Source organism: Pongo abelii, chromosome 20 (genome assembly GCF_028885655.2).
Source record: "Pongo abelii isolate AG06213 chromosome 20, NHGRI_mPonAbe1-v2.0_pri, whole genome shotgun sequence".
NCBI lineage: Eukaryota > Metazoa > Chordata > Mammalia > Primates > Hominidae > Pongo > Pongo abelii.
This window is the reverse complement of record NC_072005.2, coordinates 18213681-18239413: the sequence shown is the minus strand read 5'-3', so window position 1 is coordinate 18239413 and position 25733 is coordinate 18213681. Positions and strand designations below refer to the sequence as shown.

The window sequence follows — 25733 nt, the reverse complement described above, 5'->3', positions numbered from 1 at the left end:
CACTCTACACTATGCCTGAGCGACACAGCAAGACTCCTTCTAAAAAACAAAAACAAACAGAAAAAACCCCACAAAAACCAAACCTAGACTCAGGTGACAGGATGTTCCCGTACTCAGGCAGCTCCTCCCAGCCCCAGCCCCCTGCTCCCCACTCTCTGAGGATAGAGTTCTCTGCTTGTCCTCCACTGTTCAGCCCCCGCCAGCCTCTGAGACTCCCATAGGGAGTGCAGGTATGGGGCCCAGGGCTCGGCTCCCACCCCAACTCAGCCTCCTCATGTGTCCTTGGGCCAACCCCCTCCCAGTCCTGGGCCTCAGTTTCCCCTTCTGAATCATGGGCCCCTTTGCCTTCCTTGGCCAGGAATTTAGTCTCCAAGATAGTGACCAGGGATGGCAGTCCCAGTTCCGTCAGCAGCCAGATGGGGGGGGGGGGGGGGCGGGGGAAATAAACCAAGAAGCCCGGATTCTTTCTCCACACGTTTACTTTTAAAAAAATAATTGTACAAAACAGAATGAATTCTTAAGGCATATCAGAAATGCTGAGTCCCAGGCCAGGGCCCTGCCCCAGCCAGGTCTAGGACTCTGCAGTTGGGAGCTTGTCCAGCTGCCCCCTCTAATGCTCTTCTCCTCCAGGACACAGGGAGCCTCCGGAAGCACAGTAGTCCCCGTGTGTCACCTTAGGCTGACCTCTGCCCCCAGGGGTGATGTAATGCTGTCACTGTCTTGAATTCTTCATCGTTTAACTGGGAGCCCAGTGTTTTCACTTTGCACATTAGGTATCTGGTCTTGCCTGTCCTACCCTGAACCTGCATTCCTTGGGCCATGTAACACCCAGGCAGCTCTGATGCCCCTGGGTACTTGGAGGAGCTCCCAAGAAGTCCAAGCCTACGCCGGGAATCTCTGGCTTTCAAAGTCTTCAAAGGCTGGAGCGGCTGCCCCTGCCACCCACAGACTCCACATAGCTCTGACAACCTGCTTTTCTGAACGCCTCGTTCCTGGGTCCTTTCACCCACCGGACCTCACTGTGTGGCCTCAACTCTGAGGCACCTGCCCTCTGAACCCCCAATTCTACAATAAACGGGGTGGATTCCAAACATCACTCAGCTCTGACCTTCTCTGACCTTTCTTCCTCATTCGTCTGCCTGCTGAGCTCCTATTCATACTCCAAAGCCTCAGCTAAAATACCCTTTCCGCAAGGACGCCTTCTCTGCTTCCTGTCTGGACTCTCACAGCTGCAGGTCTCTTCTTCTGGTTCCGTGATGCTGGAACTGTCTATGTCTGGCTCTGTTTCTCCCAGACTGAAGGCTCCTCGGGGATTCCGGCACCACCAACAGGCTGGGAAGACAGGTTATTAAACAGTCTCTCGGATACTGCACTGGGAGTTCAATGCCTCACAAGGACAGTGGTCCAGATAAGTCAGATTCCAGCCGGGCTCTTCCTCTGTCCCATGTGATATCCGAAAGGCCCCGCCTCACTCTGAGACTTGGTTCCCCAACTTCGATGCAGTTGGGGAGGTCAGCCCTTGGTCCAGCCACTCCCCACAGTCACGGTGGCTGAAAGCTGGTGTGCAACCTCGTTCCTTGAGGGATCCCTGTGCCGTTCAGCAAGTCATGCAGCGCGGCCTCATGATCCCCGAGGGTGGGTTTGGATCCTCCTAAGAGAAATGTTCCCATTAAGCCTCAGGGGACACTGGAAACAGAAATTCAGAAATACCGCTCCCCATCCAGCTGTCTCCCAACTCCCACCCTTGACCAGGGAAGAGGCCATCAGGAGGTGGTGTCTAGGGCAGACTGGGGTGCAAGGAGGGTTTTGGAGCTGAGTGTATACTGTCCTTTGGTATCCACAGGGGATTGGTTCCAGGAACCCCGTGGATACCAAAATCCACAGATGCTCAGGTCCCTGATATAAAATGGCATAATATTTGCAGATAGTCTAAGCCCATCCTCCTGTGTACTTTATTTTTATTTTATTTTTTGAGACAAAGTCTCGCTTTGTCACCCAGGCTGGAAGGCAGTGGCGCGATCTTGGCTCACTGCAACCTCTACCTCCTGGGTTCAAGCGATTCTCCTGCCTCAGCCTCCCGAGTAGCTGGGATCACAGGTGGACGCCACCACGCCCGGCTAATTTTTGTATTTTTGGTAGATACCTGTTTCGCCATGTTGGCCAGGCTGGTCTCAAACTCCTGACCTCAAGTGATCTGCCCACCTCAGCCTCCCAAAGTGCTGGGATTACAGGCATAAGCCACTGCATCCAGCCCTCCCGTGTACTTTAAATCTCTTCTAGATTACCTATAATACTTTATGGCTGGGTGTGGTGGCTCACGCCTGTAATCCCAGCATTCTGGGAGGCCAAGGCAGGCAGATTACCTGAGGGCAGGAGTTTGAGACCAGCCTGGCCAACATGGCAAAACCCCGTCTCTACTAAAAAATACAAAAATTAGCTGGGCATGGTGGTGGACGCCTGTAATCCCAGCTACTCAGGAGGCTGAGACAGGGAGAATTGCTTGAAGCTGGGAGGTGGAGACTGCAGTGAGCCGAGATTGTGCCACTGCACTCCAGCCTGGGTGACACAGCAAGACTCCATCTCAAAAAAAAAAAAAAAAAAAAAAAAGTATATATATACATATATGTATACATATATACGTATATATATACACACACAATAGAAATACTATTTAATCACTGTTATACTGCATTATTACTATTAATAGTAGTATTGAGATGAGTGGTCTTGTTTTGTCTCCCAGACTGGAGTGTGTAGTAGCACAATCATTGCTCACTGCAGCCTCAAACTCCCGGGCTCAAGCGATCCTCCTGCCTCAGTCTCCCGACCATAGATGGGCTCCACCAAGCCTGGGTAATTTTGTATTATATGCAGTAGAGATGGGGGTCTTGCTATGTTACCCAGGTTGGTCTTATACTTCTGGCCTCAAGCAGTCCTCCCATCTTGGCCTCTCAAAGTGCTGGGATTATAGGCATGAGCCACCGCACCCAGCCTATCATATTTTTAATCTGTATTATCCATGTATGTATTTATTTTTCAAATGTCTCTGACCCATGTTTGGTTGAATCTGCAGATTCCAAACCAGCTAATGCAGAGGGCCGACTGTATGTAGAGAAATTCTGTCAACAATTAAAATCCACTGCCAGCTGGGTGCGGTGGCTGACCCCTGTAATCCCAGCACTTTGGGAGGCCAAGGTGGGAGGATCATTTGAGCCCAGGAGTTCAAGACTAGCCTGGGCAACATAGTGAGACCCCATTTCTACAAAAAATACAAAAATTGGCCAGGCGTGGTAGCTCACGCATGTAATCCCAGCATTTTGGGATGCTGAGGCAGGCGATCACCTGAGGTCAGGAGTTCAAGACCAGCCTGACCAACCAACATGGTGAAACCCCGTCTCTACTAAAAGTACAAAAATTAGCCAGGCGTGGTGGCTAACACCTGTAATCCCAGCTACTCAGAAGGCTGAGGCAGGAGAATCGCTTGTACCAGGGATGCGGAGGTTGAAGTGAGCTGAGATCGCACCATTGCACTCCAGCCTGGGTGACAAGACTGAAACTCCATCTCAAAAAGCAAAGCAAAACAAAACAAAACACAAAAATTAGCAGGATGTGGTGGCGTGCGCCTGTAGTCCCAGCTACTCAAGAGGCTGAGGCGAAAGGATTGCTTGAGCCCGGGAGGTCGAGGCTGCAGTGAGCTACGATTATGCCACTGCACTCCAGCCTGGGTGACAGAGCAAGACCCTGTCTAAAAAAACAAAAAATAGAAAAAACCATCTACTATGTCTGCCACCCCATCAAGGCTCCCAGGGCCCAGAGAGGCATGGGTGGTTCTCAGACCCCTGAGCTCACCTCAGAGTACAGGGGTGGCGGGCGGTAGCGGAACTCTTGGATGTAGGCGAAGAACGGGCCTTCAAGGCTCATGTCGGGGTCCTGCGGAAGCGGGAAGGGGCTCTGCCCCAAGGCTGCCTCCTCGGTGTCGGCTACCACCTCCGAGTACTCAGGAGGAGCTGGAAGCAAGAGACAGGGTGGGTGAGGTTGGCAGGAGAGAGCCCTGCTCCAAGGGACCAGGGGCCAGGAGCTGGCTTATGCCAGCTCTGGGGATGCCAGGCTGTATGTCCTTTGGTTGGGATTCCAGGGGACTCGTGGTGAGACAGTTGACCCGGCATCCACCTCTCCATGTATCCACCCCCCCTCTGTATGTAAGCAGGGTGGGAGCTTACCCTCAGGCCGCTCCGGCAAGGCCCCCAGCCTCCAGTCCAGCAGAAAGCTGGCGTGGCTGCCCACGCTGGAGGAACGGCTGCCAAAAGGGTGCAAGGGAATGGTGCCGATCACCAGTGGCAGCTCTAGCAGCAGCTTGGACGTTCCTGGGATATCCACACAGACCTGGAGGAAGGAACCATAAGGGAGGGTGCCCAGGCAGCCTCCCCAACCCCCACCTCCCTCCTATGCCTGGGGAGACTGAGGCCTCAGCTTCCCCCAGTCTGAGGGAATACAGGGTGAATGTAGCCACTGTCCCCCAGGGCCAGCAGGATGCCCTACCTTGAGTGCGTAGTCCACGTGTAGAACACGGCAGTGCAGGATGGAAGGACCCACTGGGGGGATCCGCAGTGCCCGGCCCTGCCACAGCGCCCGCTGCCCAGGGCCCACCGGCTCGCCCGCGAGGCTGGCCACCACTGCCCGTTTCTGCTTTCGGGCGCCTCGGGCCATGAACGTCTGTGTCTGCACCACGGCTGCCCGAGGCAGCACAGGACGTGTGGAGCCGTTGTCAATCTCGGCAAAGACAGGGATGACCTCTCCTGCAGCGAGGAGCAGTGGGGCCTCAGTTTCCCCTCCGCAGCCCCAACATCAGCCCCCGTCCCGACCCAGTCCGGTCCCCCTGCTACCTGGGGTGTAGCCCTTGCGGTCGATCTTGGCCGAAAGGGAGACTAGGCCACGGTTACAGTACCAGGATCGGGCAACCTTTTCCCGAGCCCCCGCTTGAGGTGCCTGTCGGTGTAGAGGAAAGTGACATGGATGAGTCACTTTGTGCAAACCACAGTCGCTGTGGAGCTTCCAAACCACCCCCAGCTGAGGGAGGACTTTGGGCAGGGCTTGGTTTCTTTTTAACAATCCAGGAACTATCTGTTAAATAGAGCCAGGGACACAACCCATCTTATAAAGCCAGAAATGAAATGTATAAGCCAAGTGTTTGGTGTGTAATTCGCACTTGGTAAGCCCTAGCTCTGGACTATTTCACAGAAGAGGCATCTGAGGCTCAGAGACGGCTTCAAGACACTTGCCCAGAGTCACACGGCAAATGGGTGCAGACCCCAGTGGATTCCACACGCATTCCCACACCTGCCTCCCTCCCTGCCAGGGCCCACCTATGACCTCCATCTTATTGGTTGGTGTCACCCAGCAGCCAGGCCCCTTCCTACAATACTCCCGTCCTACCTCCCCAAGGGCGGCCACTCACCAGCAGGGCTGGCGTGTTGATGTCCACAGGCTCGATGACAGTGAACACCTTCCTTGCCCGGCGTGCTGGGACCCAGGGCCGGTGCAGGGTGGCCTTGATACAGTAGCGGACACTACCGTGTTTGCCCTCGAAGGATGTCACCAGGGTCCTAGGGTGGAGGGACGGGACTTCAGGGGGCAAGATACAGAGACAAGCAGGCAGGGAGAAGGAGACACAAACACTCCGGGGGCCTCCCAGGGGGAGAGTCTTGGGGCTCAGAGATGCCCAGATACCCAGTATTGGAGGTACAAATCTGGAAGGGGCTTCAGGCTGAGGGCAACCCTGCACCCCAGAGGACTTACGGGGGCAGCTGGAAGCTGAACAGGAACTCATGGCGCCCAGGAGGCAGCGTCGTGGTCTCCCCGGTATCTGCAGGTAGGAGCAAAAGGAGGCGACTGAGCGGTTGTGCTGGGGTCCCAGGGCTGACGGAGGTACCGCCGTCCAGGTGCTGGGAAGCACACAACCGGTGCGCCGAGCAGGGGTCCCCCATCCGTACCTGGCGCCAGGAGCGTGGCGCGGTGGCTCACGACCTCCACGCGTTCACTGTAGCTCTGCGTGTAAGCCGTGCTCGAGCCCGCGCTGCGCGACTCGGTCCAGTGCACGTGGGCGCGGCCCCGCGCGCGCAGCCTCAGGGCACCCACGCGCGTGGTGCTTGCCAGCTCCAGCAGCACCCGGCCCGCCACGGCCTGGCCGCCACTAAACACGGGCTCGACGCCCGCGGTCGCGCCGTCCAACTGCACCGAAAATGCTTTCACCTTGTCGAATAGCATCGCGTCCGGGGTGCGAACCCACGACACGCGGAACCTGGCCTCGAACCCGCGAACCGGCAGCTCAAGATGCCGACGCTGCAGCCTCAGAACGCAAAATCGCCGTCAACGCGCAGGCGCGCTCACCAACCGGAGCAGAAAATCCCCGCGCCGTGCGACGGCGCCGCTTTTATACGGCAGGGCGGGGTGGGGTGGGGTCACCGTCCCTCCCCCGCCCCCGGAAGGGACTCCACCAATAGCGCGACAAGGGGCGTGGCTCTGCCCAGGCGTGGAGCAAAATAACAAACGCCCCTCCTCACCGCCGGCTGCCCCCTTCCCTCGCGGACCCCGGGGAGAAACTGAAGCCCTTAGGCGGCCACAGCTGGTCTCTCGCGGACCCCGGGGGCAAAGAGGGGAAAAAGAGGTCTAGAGGCAGGGCCCAGGCCTGAGGTCACCTAGCAGAGCCTTCAGCCTCTCGGCTTAATCGCTCACCAGCCGCCCCTCGTAGACATGACTCGAGGCATGTCCAGCCCGATTTGGGGCAGGGGACTCTCGCCCCAGTTGAGGGCCAGAGAGCCTATGACTGTTCCAGGCCTGTTTTCCCCCGCTATGCAAAGGGAGAAGAGGAGGAGGTGGGTGGGACCGCCCTCCACACTGGTGCCTGCTGCACCCCTTGCCTGATTCAAGTCCCGCTTAGCTGGTGGCTCTGGGCAAATGACAACCTCTTGGAGCCTCAGTTTCCACCTCTGTAGAGCCGAGAGAAAGTAAAAATCAGTCCTGACCTCAGAAGGTTGTGCATGGATCATCGTGCAGCCCCAGCTGGACTCCTCCAAGAGCCTCGCTCCCGGGTCATCAACCTGCTCTTGACATATCGTCACTCGGTCGCGCCTCGGCGCATTCGCCCAGGAGCGGTACCTACGACCTGATGTTCCCTTCCCAATTTTCAGCCTCTGGCAAACCCTACCTTCCCCGTAGCCCTTGTGCCTGCTCCAGTCCCGCCACAGAGCTGAATGCAGGCGGACGCTCGGGCACCCCCAGGTCCACAGCTGCAGTGTGGCTTCGGGACGGCGTGACCTCTCTCTGGGCTTCAGTTTCCCCAAAGAAAAGTCGCGTGGAGTTTCTCCAGCGGGAGTCGCCTCTGCGTCGTCCGCGGGACGCTGGCGCCCTCTCGTGGCAGCGGAATGCACTGCCGCTGAACCCATCCCCTGCCCTGACTGTCCGCCTCTGAGCCTGGCTCAGGAGAGCACGAGACTTTCACCACCTCAGTGAGGTGTGTGGGTGGAGGGGGCGGTCATAAACAAACACGGTCACCCGCAGCCCGTGATGGGGATCAGAACAGGAGCGACGGAGTTGGAGGCACAGTTATCAGCCTGGAAGGCTGCCTGGGAGGATGGGTCTTTGGAGTTGAAAGGAAGGTCTGGGACCTTAGGCCAGGTTTCAGTGGATACTAGAGGGGAGACAGTAGGCCGTTAAGTCCGGGAGGAGAAGCGGGATGAGGTAACCCTGAAGGGACTACTGAGCCAGCGCCTCCCTCAATTCATTTCACAGATGGACCCCAAAGGCCCAGAGAGGGGTGGGGCTCTGCCCGAGGTCACACAGCAGCTCCACTGGCCTCGCCCCTCCAGTGTCACTGTTTTTTTTTTCCTTAAATGTTTAACAATTTAACAATTTTTTAATTTTTTTTTTCTTTTTTTTTTTGAGACAGGATCTCACTCTGTCGCCCAGGCTGGAGTGCAGTGGCGCGATCTAGGTTCACTGCAACCTCTGCCTCCCTTCCACCTCAGGTGGAAGGAAGCGATCCTTCCACCTCAGCCTCCCGAGTAGCCGGGATTACAGGTGTGTACCACCACGCCCAGCTAATTTTTGTATTTTTTGTAGAGATGGGGTTTCACCATGTTGCCCAGGCTGGTCTTGAACTCTTGAGCTCAAGCGATCTGCCCGCCTCAGCCTCCCAAAGTGCTGGGATTACAGGTGTGAGCCACTGCACTCAGCCAAAACTTTAATTTAATTTTTTTTTTTTTGAGACAGGGTCTCACTCTGCTCTGACACCCAGGCTGTAGTGCAGTGGCGCCATCTTGGCTCACTGCAACCTCCACCTTCTGGGTTCCAGCGATTCTCCTGCCTTAGCCCCCTGAGTAGCTGGGAGAATTTAAAAATTAGCCCAACTTGGCCGGGCGGGGTGGCTCACGCCTGTAATCCCAGCACTTTGGGAGGCCAAGGCAGGCGGATCACCTGAGTTCGGGAGTTCGAGACCAGCCTGACCAACACAGAGACACCCCGTCTCTACTAAAAATACAAAATTAGCCGGGTGTGGTGGCGCATGCCTGTAATCCCAGCTACTTGGGAGGCTGAGGCAAGAGAAACACTTGAACCTAGGAGGCGGAGGTTGCAGTGAGGCGAGATTACGCCATTGCACTCCAGCCTGGGCAACAAGAGTGAAATTCCGCCTAAAAAAAAAAAAAAGTTAGCCCGGCTAATTTTTGTATTTTTAGTAGAGACGGGGCTTCACCATGTTAGCCAGGCTGGTCTTGAACTCCTGACCTCAAGTGATCCTCCGGCCTCAGCCTCCCAAAGTACTGGGATTACAGGCGTAAGCCACTGCGCCCAGCCAATTTTTATGTATTTTGAGAGATGGGGGCCAGGCATGGTGGCTCATGCCTGTAAGCCAAGCATTTTGGAAGGCCGAGGTGGATGGATCACCTGAGATCAGGAATTCGTGACCAGCCTGGCCAACATGGTGAAACCCGTCTCTACTAAAAATACAAAAATTGGCTGGGCACTGTGGCTCATGCCTGTAATCCCAGCACTTTGGGAGGCCGAGGCGGGCGGATCACGAGGTCAGGAGATCGAGACCATTCTGGCTAACACGGTGAAACCCTGTCTCTACTAAAAATACAAAAAATTAGCCAGGCGTGGTGGCGGGTGCCTGTAGTCCCAGCTACTCGGGAGGCTGAGGCAGGAGAATGATGTGAACCCGGGAGGCGGAGCTTGCAGTGAGCCGAGATCGTGCCACTGCACTCCAGCCTGGGCAGCAGAGGGAGACTCCGTCTCAAAAAAAAAAAAAAAATTAGCCAGCGTGTTGGCGGGCGCCTATAATCCCACCTACTCGGGAGGCTGAGGCAGGAGAATCACTGGAACCCGAAAGGCAGAGGTTGCAGTGAGCTGAGATTGCACTGGCGCCACTGCACTCCAGCCTGGGTGACAGAGTGAGACTCTGTCTCAGAAACAAAAACAAAAACAAAAACAAAAACAAAGTTAGCCGGGTGTGGTGGCGGGCACCTGTAGTCCCAGCTACTCAGGAGGCTGAGGTTGCAGAATCGCTTGAACATGGGAGGCAGAGGTTGCAGTGAGCGGAGATCGTGCCACTGCACTCCAGCCTGAGCAACAGAGTAAGACCCTGCCTCAAAAACAAAAACAAACACAAAAAGGGGGTGGAGGGTGGGAGGTCTGGTTATGTTGCCCAGGCTGGCCTCTAACTTAGCTCAAGCAATCCTTCCACTTCAGCCTCTGTGGTAGCTGGGACCACAGGTGGATCCACCAGGCTCGCCTCTCCAGTGTTTTCTGTTTGTTTGTTTTTGTTTTTGTTTTTGAGACGGAGTTTTGCTCTGTTGCCCAGGCTGGAGTGTAGTAGTGCCATCTCAGCTCACTGCAACCTCCGCCTGCCGGGTTGAAGCAATTCTTCTGCCTCAGCCTCCCGAGTAGCTGGGATTTCAGGCGCCCACCAGCATGCCCGGCTAATTTTTGTATTTTTAGTGGAGACAAAGTTTCACCATGTTGGCCAGGCTGGTCTCGAACTCCTGACCTCAGGTGATCTGCCCGCCTCGGCCTCCCAAAGTGCTGGGATTACAGGCGTGAGCCGCCGCACCCGGCTGCCTCTCCAGTGTGTTAAAGAAGTCGCCGTTGAGTGTCTGGGACAGCCTTCGGGTGAAAGCGGTCCCAATAGTTCTCCGAGTCGCTGGGGAAGGGAAGTGCCTCCTGGGCCCCTTCCTGCCCTGCCCCACCGCACTTGCTTCTGTTTCCACCGCTGGGGAGGGAAGGGTCCCCCGCACCTGTGGCTCTTGTGTGCCCAAAGCTTCTATTGCCCGCAGCGCTGGGAAAAAAGTGGGGCTGTCGGGAATCTGAGCTGCCTCCCTCCCGGCCCATTTTACAGACGGGTATAGTGAGGTCTGGCTTGGCCTAGAGGAATATCCAGGGCGGCCCAGAGAGGATGATGCCCTCCCGCAGCCATACAGTAGGGTGTGAGGGTATGGACTGCCTCCTTCTGTGACCCCTGGCTCGCTGGTGACCGGCTGTGTGGCCTAGGGGCGCTTGGGGTGCGAGAAGGGCTGAGGTTCGGGGAAGAGTAGGGACCTGCCCAAGACCCAGACTCCCAGGAGAATGTGACCCCACTTCATCTCTTCCCCTCTGGGATGCATTTCCACCTCCTCACCGGGAAATACCACCAGACCCCCAACCCTACCCCAGGGAAGAACGCAGCGCTGCAGACCCTGTGGGGTAAACTGAGGCGGGGCCCTGGGTAACACGAGTTGGGGGCCTTCTCTGAGAATCAGGGACTCCTGGCCTGGGATCAACGGGGACACTGGGGTCCACCAGGGAGATCTCCCACTCTATTTCCCTGGGGTTTCCTGGACTCTAATAGGAGGGTCCCCCTGCTTTGAAAGGGGTCTCCCCACCGCACAGCCTCTAAGTCGAGGGCGTCTGGCTCCAGAGAAGGGAACACCCAGACCCTGGGTAGACGTTCCCGGTTAGTGGGGGTCCTGACCAGGGCGGGGTGGGTGTCCAGGCTGGAGTGCAATAGTGCGATCTCAGCCCATTACAACCTCTACCTCCCTGGCTCAAGCGATCTTCCGACTTCAGCCTGTAGCTGGGACTCTAGGCGCGCGCCACTAAGCCTGGCTAATTTTTGTAGTTTTTGGAGACATGGGGTTTCACCATGTGGCCCAGGCTAGTCTTGAACTCCTGACCTGTGGGAGGGTCAGGACCCCGGGAAGGGGGGTTCCCGCTCCTTGAAAACGATCACCCGACCGCAGAGGTTCTAAGTTGAGAGGCTTCCGGCCATGAAGAGGGTCGCGGCCGAGAGGGTCCCGGCTGCTGCGGGGGGCGGCGCGACGAGTGTCTCACCTCGGAGCAGCAGCTGCCGACGCCGCAGGTAGGTCTCCGCGGCCGCGTAGTCGCTGGATACGGCGTTGACGCCCACGCTGCGACCCTCCAGCCAGTGGGTGGCCGCCCCGCCGCGCGCCTTCACCTCGAGCGCTCGCACCCGCAGCGGCGCCGCCGCCTCCAGCAGCACCCGGCCGCACAGCCGCTCCCCGCCGCGGTAGGCGCCGCCCGGGCCCCGCGCCAGCTCCAGCGCGAAGCTGCGCACGCCCCCAGGGCGCATGGCGCGCTGCTGGGGACACGGCCTGGACACGCGGCGAGGAGGCGCACAGCCGGGGCGCGCCTGCCGATCCCCGGGGTTTCCGCGTTCCCCCGTCGCGTCCCCCGAGCTTCCTCCGGGCCCCCCCGGCGAACTTGGGCCGGCGCCGGTGGCCCAGGGCGGGCGCGTCGTCGGCGAACTTCCTGGTCCTCTGCATCCGCCCCCGTGACGCACGCGGGCCTCCGGGGACTGGCCGCCCGCGTGCCCGCGCTGTTGACTTTGCCATTCTCGGAGATGGGCGGGCCCTGTTTTTGTAGGGTCGGCGCTGTTGAATCAGAGGCAGGCAGGGGCGGAGGTGGCTGGGGAGGCACCGAGGCGGCCGCAGATCTCAGCCCTATGGTCTCATTCGCCACCCCCTGCCCCCTCGCCCAGAACCCGGCACCGCCTCAGTCTCCCCGTCATTGTCACTTCATGGCTGTCCCCCAAACAAAATCCACCTCGAGTAGCCCTCTTCGCCTCCGCACTGGGCTGTTCCGTTACCAGATCGGTTCTCCCACCCATCCCGCCCACGCCCAAATGCCACTTCCTCAGAGTCCCCTTGCCACCTCTGGCCTTGTTTACTTTTCTCTTTGTTTTTTCCTTCCTTCCTTCCTTTCTTCCCTCCTTCCTCTCTCTTTCTTCCTTCCTTTTTTCTTTTCCTTTCTTTCTTCTCTTTCTTTCTTTCTTGCCTTGTTTTCTTTGTCTCCCTTTCTTTCTCTCTCTTTTTTTAAGACAGAGTCTCGCTCTGTCGCCCAAGCCAGGGCACAGTAGTGTGATCCTGGCTCACTGCAATCTCCACCTCCCTGGTTCTAGCAATTCTCCTGCCTCAGTCTCCTGAGTACCTGGGACGACAGGAGTTGTCCATGCCCAGCTAATTTTTGTATTTTTAGTAGAGATGGGGTTTCACCATGTTGGCCAGGCTGGTCTCCAACTCCTGACCTCAGATGATCCTCCCACCTCAGCCTCCCGAAGTGCTGGGATTACAGACGTAAGCTACCATGCCCGGCCCGTTTATAACTTTATGGCTTTGGGGTTTTTTTGGTTTGTTTGTTTTTTAAGTACTATGGGTTTACTGTGCCTCTGCCGTCAGACCTAGGAGCTACCACTGGCATGGAAGGTACACCCATGGATGTTCCTTAACTGAACCCTGGGTTCTCACCTTGAAGGACAGCCCCTTTCCTTCTCAGGCCTTAGTTTCCCCAGCCAGACAACAGGGTAGAAAGGATGAGTCCTGCCAAAGACTCCGATCCCTCAGGTGGGAAGGAGCATTTATTGAGCACCTACCAGTTGCCTGGCCCTTTTTAGGGAGTTCTGGTTAAATAGACTGTCACCCCATTTTACAGATGAAACAACCGAGGCTCCAGAGGGGCAGCCACTGCCCAGAGTCACCCAGCAGTGGCAGAGTCAGGACTCGAACCCCGGTCTGACCAGCACCTCCTTATACCCTTCTCGTGCTTGGGCCCAAGCTTGTCATTCATGCACCAGCCACGGCCTAATTATCTCGTTGAGCCAGGCGATGGACAGCCTTATCAGAGGCTGCCAGGACCTCAGGTTCCTCGGCTATGCACAGCATCGTCTCCCCAGGAGCCAGGCCTCCTCGCCCCACCCAGGGCTCGGCATCTGCCAAGTAAGTGCCTGCTGCTCCCAGCACCCAAGCCCACGGCCTCCAGGAACCTTTCTGATTCTACTTGTCTGGAATCCTCCCCTTTAGCCCACCCCTGAAGGGTCTCTCTGACCCCTGGATGTCACCAAATACCCCCTCCTCCTGATGTCCCCATGGCTCCTCCATGGAGTCCCTACCACCAAGTCCAGGTTCTATTTTTTCTCACTGCAACCTCCACCTCCTGGGTTCAAGGGATTATCCTGCCTCAGCCTCCCGAGTAGCTGGGATTACAAGCATGCAGTACCACGCCCAGCTAATTTTTATATTTTTAGTAGAGACAGGGTTTCACCATGTTGCCCAGGCTGGTCTTGAACTCCTGACCTCAGGTGATCCGCCCGCCTTACCCTCCCAAAGTGCTGGGATTACAGGTGTGAGCCACTGTGCCCAGCCAGTCTGGTTCTTTACTTTGGCCTAGGGGATTTCCAGTTTGAATGCACCATCCCTCCTCGCAATCTGGTCCCAGGTAGGTAGATTCACCTCTCTGCACCTCAGTTTCCCCCCATCCCACCGTGGTCAAGTTCTGATGAGGAATCAGTGTGGTAATTGACATCATCACATTCTCTGTAGACAGCAGGTGCTCAATACAAATCTCACAAAAACCCAAATGACCTTCCTCACCCAGGTCACCTCCCCCATGGGCCCTGCTGGGGCCTGGCACACAGTGGGTGTCCATCAATGTGGCTGGTTGAATGGGAGAGATGCTTCCGGCCAGGGCTGGGCCACAGTCTCTGAAGGATCTCAGCACCAGGTGGGGCTGGTACAGGTGTCCCTAGAGAGTTGTCCCTCACTGAGCTCCAGCCCAGAGGGACAGGGGGCTTCTAGGCTAGGATTCTAGGCTAGGCCGGTGATGGGAACAGGTTTTTTTTGATTCTCACATTCATCTTGGTACCCGGGGCTGGGGTCTACCTCCTGGGACATCACCAGTGCTTTCCAGCCACGCACACAGGCAGCCACTAGGCGGGTCCTGCTTTATTCAGAACCAGCACGGACCCCTCCCCGGGCTGCTCCATGCCCACCGGGGGCCTGGGGAGAGTCGGGGGACCAGGTGACCAGAGGAAGCTCCGGGCTCCCCTGCCCTCACCCATGGTCCAGCCCTGCCCTCTGCCCGGGCAGTCTGGGCGGGGCAGGCCTCAGTCCACTCAGCCTGACTCAGCGTCGGCTTCTTGAACTCCAAGAGGCACCACTGTACAAGGCTTCCCGGAGGTGGCGGCCACACGATGGCCAAGATTTAGGGGTCTGGTGGCGGGCAGGGCCGTCACCCGCAGTCCGAGGGGGCCACGGGCGTCCACCTGCAGGGGGAGCTCCGGGCTGCCTGGTCTTGGGGGCCGGGGCCGGGCCGGGGAGGCAGGGGAGGCGGGGGTGGGCGTATGGCTTGGGCGATGAGGCCAGGCAGGGCCTGTAGAGAGGCACCCAGCGCATCCAAGCGGCTTTCCAGGGTGGCCAGGCGGGCCTCCAGCTCCTCGTGCTGAGCGTGCAGCTCCGATACAAGGTCATACATGACGTTCTGGGTCTGCCGGAGACAGAGAGGGGCAGGAGAGAGGCGCCGCTGAGTGAGAGAGGAAAGGACGATACCACGACACCAATGACAGAGAGGGACAGCCCACATGCTCCAGGTGGGTGGCGGCCGCTAATGGGGCCCATGTGAGGGGTGGCTGGGAGGACACTCCCAGCCCCAGAGGTCCCTTGCTGGGCCCAGGGAAGGATTGGAGAGTGGATGAGGGGAGAGACTGGTCTTTTCTTTTTTTTTTCTTTTCTTTGAGACAGAGACTCCCTCCGTCACCTATGCTGTAGTGCAGTGGCCCAATCTCGGCTCACTACAACCTCCTCTTCCCAGGAGGCGCCCAGCCTGAAAGACAGGTCTTAAATGCCAAGCTCAGCTGGGTGTGGTGGCTCACGCCTGTAATCCCAGCACTTTGGGAGGCTGAGGCGGGCAAATCGCCTGAGGTCAGGAGTTTGAGACCGGTTTGGTCAACATGGTGAAACCCTGTCTCTACTAAAAATACAAAATTTAGCCAGGCCGTGGTGGTGGGCGCCTGTAAACCCCGCTACTCGGGAGGCTGAGGCAGGAGAATCGCTTGAACCCAGGAGGTGGAGGTTTCAGTGAGCCTGAGTGACAAGAGGGAAAATCCGTCTCAAGAAAAAGAAAGAAAGCAAGCCAAGCTCAGGGCTGGCAGGCCTGGGAAAGGCCTAGTGAGGTCCTGGGGTGGGGGGACATGCCCAGAGCTGCCCTGGGGGTCTAGTGGCCACAGGGCACACACAGCCACAGGCGGTGCTCAAGTGGTACCCACAGACCTGGGGGATGTTTGGGGCTGACGTTGTTCCAGGCTGGGGAACAGCAGGAGCTTGGGGACATGGCTGCCTAGGAGGAAAAGGAGGGGGTACCCTATTCAGCTGTAAACTGCTACCCCTCCCATTAGGCTGGGGAGGGGACAGGGGTCTGATGAGGAAGGTGACTGCCCTGAGAATCTGACACAATCACAGACTGGGAACACGACAGCCACAATCACTGTTACAGCAGCCAGTGGGGCGTCCCCACCACCTCAACTGCCCGGTTCTGGCACTGTCCCGCTATGGGCAAGGGAGGCCGGCCAGGCAGGGACAGTCCTGGGTGCAGACACCACTCTGGCCACCAGGTGGCACTGGAACATCACTCCACGGCTCTGAGCGCAGCTGGGTCAGGACACCGGTTTGCCACCCTGCGGAGGCCTCCATGGGAGGATGGAGGCAGTGGTGGAAGGAAGACAGGACAGGACGAGGTGCCCACCCCAGCTCCTCTGTCCTCTCACACCCAGCCTCTTCCTCCCAGCTTCCCCCACTGTGCCCTCTACCCTTTTCCTTCCATCACTGCAAGGCAGACCCCACTCCAAGTGCAAACACCTTGTGGGGGCCGCCCCTCCTAGCACCACTGACCTCACCCTGGCCTCTCTCAGGCGCCACAGTCCCTAGAGCCAGAGGGTGACACCTAGAGCCCAGAGCAGCGTCCAACCTTCGGGTGGTTCTTTTTAGTCTTTTCTGAGGTTTAAAATTTTTATTTTTATTTTTATTTTTATTTTTGAGACGGAGTCTCGCTCTTGTCATCTAGGCTGGAGTGCAGAGGCATGATCTCAGCTCACTGCAACCTCCATCTCCTGGGTTTAAGCAACTCTCCTGCCTCAGCCTCCCGAGTAGCTGAGATTACAGGCGCCCACTACCACACCCGGCTAATTTTTGTGCTTTTGGTGGAAACAAAGTTTCACCATGTTGGCCAGGCTGGTCTTGAACTCCTGACCTCAGGTGATCCGCCCGCCTTTGCCTCCCAAAGTGCTGGGATTACAGGGATGAGCCACTACACCCAGCCTTAAAATTTTATTTTTTAGAGACAGAGTCTTGCTGTGTCTCCCAGGCTGGAGTGCAGTGGTGCAATCACAGCTCACTGCAGCCTTTACCCCCCGGGCTCAAGCGATCCTCCCACCTCAGCCTCCTGCTAATTTTTGGTTGTTTTTTTTTTTTTTGTAGTGATGGAGTTTTGCCATGTTGCCCAGGCTGGTCTTGAATTCCTGAGCTCAAGTGATCCTCCCTCCTCAACTTCCCAAAGTGCTAGGGTTACAGGCATGAGCCACTGCACCTGGCCTGATTTTCTTAATATTTTCCTTTCTCTACCGTACCTTATTGTAAGAATACAGTATATAATATATATATATGAAATACATGTGAATCAACTGTTTATCAATAAGCTTTCGGTCAATGGTAGGCTATCAGTAGTTAAATTTGGAGTGAGGGGGCGTCAAAACTTATATGAGGCCGGGCACAGTGGCTTATGCCTGTAATCCCAGCACTTTGGGAGGCCAAGGCAGGTGGATTACTTGAAGTCAGGAGTTCGAGACCAGCCTGGCCAACATGGTGAAACCCCATCTCTACTAAAAATACAAAAAGTAGCTAGGCCTGGTGGCATACACCTGTAATCCTAGCTACTCAGGAGGCTGAGGCAGAAGAATACCTTAAACCTAGGAGATGGAGACTGCAGTGAGCTGAGATCGCACCTCTGCACTCCAGCCTGGGCAACAGAGTGAGACTTTGTCTCAAAAAGAAAAAAAAGAAGTTATATGGGAATATTTGACTTTTAAGGGGTCAGCACCCCATAACCCCCATGTTGTTCGAGAGTTAACTGTATATCTTCAGGGGTCTAGAATATGTTTTTCTCTCTGTAAGATTCTTTTCTGGGCGGCGCGGTGGCTCACGCCTGTAATCCCAGCACTTTGGGAGGCCAAGGCGGGAGGATCACTTGAGCTCAGGAGTTTGAGACCAGCCTGGGCAACATGGTGAAACCCCATCTCTACAAAAAATACAAAAATTAGCAGGACCTGGTGGTGTGCGCCTGTAGTCCCAGCTACTCAGGAGGATGAGGTGGGGGGATTGCTTGAGCCTGGGGAGGTTGAGGCTGCGGTGAGCCATGATTTTGCCACTGCACTCCAGCCTGTACCACAGAGCAAGACTCTGTCTCAGAAAAAAAAAAAAAAAAAGATTCCTTTCCAAATTAAATTTATTGTAGGTTAATATTAAGCTAGATTGCATTCTCTTCCTAGTGATGGAGAAAGTGAGTCCAAAATGCACTGGGGACAAGAAATAAAATAGAATAGGACTTAACATTTTCTAAAGATAACATGAAATTAGCCTAAGGCTGACTGATAGATCAGGGGATGTAGCCACTGAGCAAAAGCTATTTTCTGAAACTATGTCATTGGTCAGAAGGGAATTCAAATCAGTGTTGCAAAGATCTCAAGCACTTGATTAATTGCAACTGGTCCAATGACACATCTTCCAGTGGAAGAATTCAAAAAGTGGGAAATGGGCTGGGCACGGTGGCCCAGGCCTGTAATCCCAACACTTTGGGAGGCTGAGGGGAGTGGATCACTTAAGGTCAGGAGCTCGAGACCAGTCTGGCCAACATGGCGAAACCCCATTTCTACTAAAAGTACAAAAATTAGCCGGGCATGCTGGTGCATGCCTGTAATCCCAGCTACTCTGGAGGCCGAAGCACGAGAATTGCTTGAACCCGGGAGGTGGAAGTTGCAGTGAGCCGAGGTCGCACCACTGCACTCCAGACTGGGCGACAGAGCAAGACTCTGTCTCAAAAAATAAATAAATAAAGCTAAAAAAAAAGTGGGAGATGACTTGATATTCGAATCACCACACAGATCCATGTATAACACAAACTGATTTCTTTCTTGCTTTTTTTTTTTTTTTTTTTGAGACAGGGTCTCGCTCTGTTGCCCAAGTTAGAGTGCAGCAGAGTGATCATACCTCATAGCAGCCTTGACCTCCTGGGCTCAAGTGATTCTCCCGCCTCAGCCTCCCTAATAGCTGGGACTACAGGCACTCACCACCATGCCTGGTTAACTTTTTTATTCTTTTTGTACAGATGGGGTCTCTCTATGTTGCCCACGCTGGTCTCAACCTCTTGGGCTCAAGTGATCTGCCTGCCTCGGCCTCCCAAAGTACAGGGATTATAGGCATGACCCATGGCACCCGGCCCCAATGTCTCTTGAAATCAATTTAAATTTCCTGACAGATGTTTAATTGCTATGCAAATAAGCTTTCTCCCAAGGCTATCATTTGAATTTATACCCATAGCAAAGGAATTTTGTTTTTCTCTTCCGTTTCAGATCTTGAATTGAGGTGGTATGCCTAAATCTAGAAATACCTCTTCACCCATTTAGCCCCCTAACTGTATACTTTTAAATTTTTAAATTATTTTTTAAATTATTATCATTTTTTTGAGACAGGGTGTCACTCTGTCACCCAGGCTGGAGTGCAGTGGTGCCATCTTGGCTCACTGCAGCCTCAACCCCCCAAGTTCAAGCAATTCTCCTGCCTCAGCCCCCAAGTAGCTGGGATTAAAGGCGCCCGCCACCATGCCTGGCTAATTGTTGTATTTTCTTGTAGAGACGGGGTTTCACCATGTTGCCCAGGCTGGTCTCAAACTCCTGAGCTCAAGCGATCCGCCTGCCACTGCACTCAGCCCACAGTGGGTCCTTGTGCCCTCCTCCGGCAGGAGCTGAGCCCCATCTCATCTGTTCCGGGGCCCCACCTGCCCTGTCCGGCCCACCCTGCCCCAACCCACTCACCTTGGCCAGGTCAGTAAGCGTGTTAGCCTGGTCATTCAGCTTCCCTTGCTCGATCTTCACACTCCGGAGCCTGTGGGGACACGGGGTTGGGGGAGGGGGTTAGGCAGGTTCCCGTGGAGGCTGCAGTGGGGGCAGGGACTTTCATGCACCCACCCGGGGTCACCTATGGGACATGCATCAGAGGATGAGTTGGGAGGCCGATTCCCTGTAGTCTGTTCCCTCCCAGTACACAGCCGGTGCGCCAGGGCCAGAAGTCAGCCTGGCCACCGCCCACACCACCCATTGGCTGGTCCTGTCTCCAGCCCAACTCAGGACTGCCCCAGGAAGTTGGATCCCAGACCAAGGTGAAGCCTGCACGGATCCATGGGGCAGATGTGAACCCTGCCCGCCTCTGAGGCTGGGGTTGGCATGCCCCGGGTGTACCCCGTCTGTGACCACCATGTACCCCTGATTTCCCAGCCCCACCAAGCCCCTGGGAGAAGACTTACTTCTGAGCCCTGGCAGGACCGAGCAGAGCAGGAGAAAAATCACAAGGCAATTTTAACCTCAGCACAGTTGTTCGGCATGTACCCAACCCTGCCCACCTCCCAGGGTGCCACCCTAGGGCCCCGCGCGGGGTTCCCAGATGGCCGAGGGGCTGCCGTTGCTCTGGGGAGGTGCCCAGCCTCTAAGGGTTCTGTGCCAGCCCCTCAGGGGCACGCCTCTCCTCTGTCCACCACCAGAGGCGGTGTTTCATTCAGAAAACTATGCCCACACCATCTCCTGAGGGGGAAACTGAGGCTCAGAGGGGTAAAGCCACTGCCCATCCGCACCCCGGCAGGATTTGAACCCACACTTGCTACTTGGTGTTGGTGTTGGCACTGGTGACCCTGGTCTCTGGACAGCTGGCCACAGGGGGAGTTGGTTAGTGTATGCCCTCGCCTCTTTTGGCCATCCCTTTGTTTTTTTTGAGACGGAGTCTCACTCTGTCACCCAGGTGGGAGTGCAGTGGCACGGTCTCAACTCACTGCAACCTCCACTTCCCCGGTTCAAGCGATTCTCCTGGCTCAGCCTTCTGAGTAGCTGGGATTACAGACGCTCACCAGCACACCTGGTTTAATTTTTGTATTTTTAGTAGAGATGGGGTTTCACCATGGTGGTCAGGTTGGTTTCGAACTCCTGACCTCATGTGATCCGCCCGTCTCAGCCTCCAAAAGGATTACAGGCGTGAGCCACTGCGCCCACTTGCACTCCCTTCTGTACCTAAGCCAGTCCAGGGGACTGTCTCAGCGTGATCTTGGCTCATTGCAACTTCAGCTTCCCAGGTTCATGTGATTCTCCTGCCTCAGCCTCCCGAGTAGCTGGGACTACAGGCATATGCCACCACGCTCAGCTAATTTTTTTGTATTTTTAGTAGAGATGGGGTTTCACCTTGTTGGTCAGGCTGGTCTTGAACTCCTGACCTCAAATGATCCACCCATCTCGGCCTCCCAAAGTGCTGGGATTACAAGCGTGAACCACCGTGCCCGGCCTTTTGTACTTTTTTCTAATGTGGCTGTTAGCAAATTTAAAATTATATATGTTGTTCACATGATATTCTAGTGGACAGCATCGTCGTCAGCATATTATGGCCTGTGGGTCAAATCTAGCTGGCCGCCTGTCTTGGAAAATAAGGTTTCTTTGGAACATGGCCACACCAGGTTATCCTCACTGCTTCCCTGCCTCAGCAGCAGAGAGTTGAAGAGTGGGACAGAAACGGTCTGGCCCATAAAACCTGAAAGATTTACCATCTGGCCCTTTACAGAAAAAGTTTGCTGACTGGCTGCATATTGGACTCACCTGAGGAAATTTTATTTATTTACTTATTTTGATATATTTTATTTTTTATTTTTTGAGACTGAGTCTTACTCTGTCACCCAGGCTGGAGTGCAGTGGTGCGACCTCAGCTCACCGCAACCTACAGGCACGTGCCACCACGCCCGGCTAATTTTTATATTTTTAGTAGAGACAAGGTTTCACCATGTTGGTCAGGCTGACATCGGGTGATCCACCTGCCTCGGCCTCCCAAAGTGCTGGGATTACAGGCGTGAGCCACTGCGCCCAGCCATATATAGTTTTTGAAGGCAAGGTCTTGTTCTGTGGCCCAGGCTGGAGTGCAGTGGCGCAATCACAGCTCACTGCAACCTTGACCTTCTGGGCTCAAGTTATCCTCCCACCTCAGCCTCCTGGGTAGCTGGGACCATAGACACATGCCACCACACTGGGCTAATTTTTTTATTTTTGTAGAGACGGGGTCTCACTTTGTTGCTCAGGCTGGTTGCAAACTCCTGGCCTCAAGCGATCCTCCTGGCTCAGCCTCCCAAAGTGCTGGGATTACGAGGTGTGAGTCACCACACCGAGCTTTATTTTTTAATTTTTACATAGAGTGGGGTCTTACTATGTTGCCCAGGCTGGTTTCCAAATCTTGGCCTCAATCAGTCTTCCCTCCTTGGCCTCCCAAAGTGCAGGGATTATAAGTGTGAGCCACCATGCCCAACCAAGCAGTCATTTGAGGAATTTAAATGTAAACCCAGACCGCAACCCAGACTCTACTAAGTAACTGATGTTGGATGTGGCTCTTGGGATTTTTGAAAAGCCCCCTGGTGACTTCAATGAGCAGCCAAGGATTTAGAGCTACTTTATTAAATAATTCTCAGGGCAAAGAAACAACATAGGAAATCGAGCAATTTCTTTCTTCTTTTTTTTCTTTCTCTTTTTTTTTTTTGAGACGGAGTCTCACTCTGTCACCCAGGCTGGAGTGCAGTGGCACAATCTCGGCTCACTGCAAGCTCTGCCTCCTGGGTTCATGCCATTCTCCTGCCTCAGCCTCCCGGGTAGCTGGGACTACAGGCGTTCGCCACCACGCCTGGCTAATTTTTTGTATTTTTAGTAGAGACGGGGTTTCACTGTGTTAGCCAGGATGGTCTGGATCTCCTGACCTCGTGATCCACCCTCCTCGGCCTCCCAAAGTGCTGGGATTACAGGCGTGAGCCATCGCGCCTGGCCTTTTTTTTCTTTCTCTTTTCTTTCTTTTTTTTTTTTTTTTTTGAGACAAGGTCTCACTCCGTAATCCAGCTGAGTGCAGTGGCGTAATCATGGCTCACTGCAGCCTTGACCCTGCAGACTCAAGTGATCCTTCCATCTCAGCCTCTCGAGTATCTGGGACCACAGAGGCACACCACCACACCCAGCTAAGTTCTTAGTTTTTGTAGAGATGGGGTCTCCCTGTATTGCCAAGGATGGTGTTGAACTCCTGGACTCAAGCAATCTTCCTGCCTCCCAAAGTGCTGGGATTACAGGCATGAGCCACCGCACCTGGCCCAATTCATTTCTAGTTACCCCACATGATCCCATGGATCAGACCATGGATTTAACTATGAGCTTCCTGGCAGACAAAGCAAAAAGAGGAAATCGCTTCAAAGTCTAAAGGGTAAGAATTATCCTGGTTATTCCAGAGAATAAAATATACGTCCTGCCACTTACTGAGTCGTGTCCATGACTTAGCAGACCTCATCATCTGCCTCCCTCTGAAGATCCTCCCATCCACCCAGCTCAGAAGATGCAGGCCCCAACCAACTGACCACCCGTCCCTGGCAGGGAGCCATGAAGAGGCCACACAGAGCTGCGAGGGCTGCCTCCGCGCCATGTGGACACAGAAATGTGAGCTGGAAAGGTGCTGGACTTACTGATGGATGGCTTGGAGGAACTTACGCTGGTGTTTCCGAACCCGGGCTTGGTCTGGCTTCTTCACCAGCCTGGTGTGTTTGTAGATGAGCCACGTCTCCCTGAGAACGTTAGCAGCGGCGTTTTTGACCTGGGGCCAGAAAAGGAACAATTCCTCAGGGTTGGCACGAAATTCCAAAAGGCTCCAGAAATGTCTAGAATCTTCCAGAAACCTCTAGAAACTTCTGGAAATGCCTCTCAGGGTCCCTGGGCTATAAGGCAGGGCCATGCTTGCACAGTGTCTGTGCAGCGTGTGTATACCTAACACACATCACTCATGATGGGCCAGGCCCCTTCTATGCACCATGCAAATGTTTTTTATGTTTGTTTGTTTGTTTGTTTTTTGAGGCTCTTTGGCCCAGACTGGAATGCAGTGGCACGATCTTGCCTCACTGCAACCTCCACCTCCCAGGTTCAAATGATTCTCCTGCCTCACTCTCCCTAGTAGCTGGGATTACAGGCGCCTGCGATCATGCCCAGCTAATTTTTGTATTTTTACTAGAGATGGGGTTTCATCATGTTGGCCAGGCTGGTTTTGAACTCCTGAGCTCAAGTGATCCGCCCACCTCGGCCTCCTAAAGTGCTGGGATTACAGGCGTGAGCCACCACGCCCGGCCATGATGCAGATGTTAACTCAGTGAATCGGCGTGTGTTTTTATTTCCCTCATTTTCTATATGGGGAAGCTGAGGTACAGAGCAGTCAACCTGCTAGGGTCAGGCAGCTCTCAAATTGCATATGGCAGTCCGGCCCAAGCCTCTTGCTGAATGCCCATGGCTGGACATGACTGGGCACAAGGGTAGATACCATGATGTCTCTCTGTGCATTACTCACAGATGGGTGCGTGGTGGCAGAGCCAAGCACAGTCTTTTTTTTTTTTTTTTTAAGACGGAGTCTTGCTCTGTCACCTAGGCTCGAGTGCAGTGGTGCTGTCTTGGCTTACTGCAGCCTCCGCTTCCCAGGCTCAAGCGATTCTCCTGCCTCAGACTCCCAAGTGGATGGGACTACAGGCGTCCGTCACCATGCCAGGCCAATTTTTGTATTTTTAGTAGAGATGGGATTTCGCCATGTTGGCCAGGCTGGTCTCGAACTCCTGACCTTAGGTGATCCACCTGCCTTGGCCTCCCAAAGCCAGCACAGTCTTGACACGGGGCTGCATGGTAACCCATGGGCACATGAGTGTGCCCAGCACATACAGAGGGAAAGCAGGGAAGTTCTACGCTCGCTGACAAGGCCAGGAGGCGGCCTCCATGGGAACCGCGGTCCTCACCCGCTTGGTGAGCTGAGTGTCCATCATGAAGTTGTGCACGTGCTTCTCAGCCTTGGTGAGCTCCAGCTTCCGGGCCACCACAGCCACCACGAGCGCGGTACAGCCAGCTCCCTGTGTGCAGGGCAGAGGGGGCACATCAGCGTCCTGTCTTGAGGTCACTCCCTCCTCCAGGAAGCCTGCCCAGATTGCAGCCTCCCCATTCTCTGAGCCAGCAGTGTGAGTGGATTCTATCTGCTGAGCTCACTGACTCCAGGTCTACTCGTTTCCTATTCATCAAATGTCAGGGGGAACCATGTCCCACACGTTAGCTCATTGGACCCCCAACAACTCCAGGAGGTAGGACGATTCTTTTTTTTGAGATGGAGTCTCCCTCTGTCGCCCAGGCTGGAGTGCAGTGGCACAATCTCAGCTCACTGCAACCTCCACCTCCCAGGTTCAAGCGATTCTCCTGCCTCAGCCTCCTGAGTAGCTGGAACTAGAAGCATGCACCACCACATCTCGCTAATTGTGTGTGTGTGCGTGTGTGTGTTTAGTAGAGAGGGGGGTTTCACCATGTTGGTCAGGCTGGTCTCGAACTCCTGACAGGTGATCCACCCGCCTTGGCCTCCCAAAGTGCTGGGAGTACAGGTGTAAGCCACTGTGCCTGGCCCTGTTTTTTTTTTTGGTAGAGATATGGGGTCTCACTATGTTGCCCACGCTGGTCTCGGACACTTTGCCTCAAATGATCCACCCACCTCGGCCTCCCAAAGTGCTGGGATTACAGGCATGAGCCATTTAGATGCCAACACCCTGAGCTTGAGCAGGGTTGGCCTAGAGCACAAGCAGGGGCTCCCGGAGGAAACCCTGTCTCGGTTTCCAGGCCAGAACAAAGGTTTTGAGAGGACCCAGAAGCCTGTTCTCAGAAAAAGCCCTGTCAACTGAGACAGAGCGACTTGCTGGAAACCTCCACCTAGAATACTAGACAGCAAGGAAAAGGAATGGACAACGGCTCTGCAACAGCAGGGAGGGACCCACGCTGGGCTGCCAGCAAAAAGCCAGACGTGGACCAGGTGCATTGGCTTGCACGTGTAATCCCAGGACTTTGGGAGGCCGAGGTGGGCGGATCACCTGAGGTCAAGAGTTCGAGACCAGCCTGGTCAACCTGGTGAAACCCTGTCTCTACTAAAAATACAAAAATTAGCCAGGCCTGGTGGCAGGTGCCTGTCATCCCAGCTACTCGGGAGGCTGAGGCAGGAGAATCGCTTGAACCTGGGAGGCGAAGGTTGCAGTGAGCTGAGATCACGCCACTGCATTCCAGCCTGGGCGACAGAGCGAGACTCCAT

General features: G+C 55.2%; 2 protein-coding genes across 9 annotated transcripts in view; both read right to left on the bottom strand.

The window, feature by feature from the left end:
- Positions 1-461: 461 nt before the first annotated feature.
- Positions 462-12039, bottom strand: ARRDC2 (arrestin domain containing 2). Of its 2 annotated transcripts, none has more exons than XM_024237859.3 (8): positions 11362-12039; positions 5797-5863; positions 5456-5603; positions 4884-4986; positions 4540-4796; positions 4221-4383; positions 3850-4007; positions 462-1651 (listed from the first exon to the last, which is right to left on the bottom strand). In XM_024237859.3, the coding sequence occupies exons 1-8, from the start codon at positions 11618-11620 to the stop codon at positions 1598-1600; spliced, it is 1209 nt and encodes a 402-aa protein (XP_024093627.1). In that variant the 5' UTR covers positions 11621-12039; the 3' UTR covers positions 462-1597. The 2 variants fall into 2 exon arrangements, with proteins under 2 accessions (XP_024093627.1, XP_024093626.3); XM_024237858.3 differs by lacking the exon at positions 11362-12039 and adding an exon at positions 5991-8993.
- Positions 12040-12187: 148 nt separating this feature from the next.
- Positions 12188-25733, bottom strand: part of KCNN1 (potassium calcium-activated channel subfamily N member 1) — a 49137-nt gene continuing 35591 nt past the window's right edge. For 6 of the 7 annotated variants that reach the window (XM_054538750.2, XM_024237857.3, XM_054538749.2 and 3 more), the window contains 4 exons: positions 24412-24522; positions 23107-23234; positions 19403-19472; positions 12188-14808 (listed from right to left, as the gene is read on the bottom strand). In XM_054538750.2, the coding sequence (XP_054394725.1) occupies positions 14554-14808; positions 19403-19472; positions 23107-23234; positions 24412-24522 (564 nt within the window). In that variant the 3' untranslated portion in view covers positions 12188-14553. The remainder of the gene's footprint in view (positions 14809-19402; positions 19473-23106; positions 23235-24411; positions 24523-25733) is intronic. The other variant, XR_008516190.1, reaches the window with a different exon arrangement.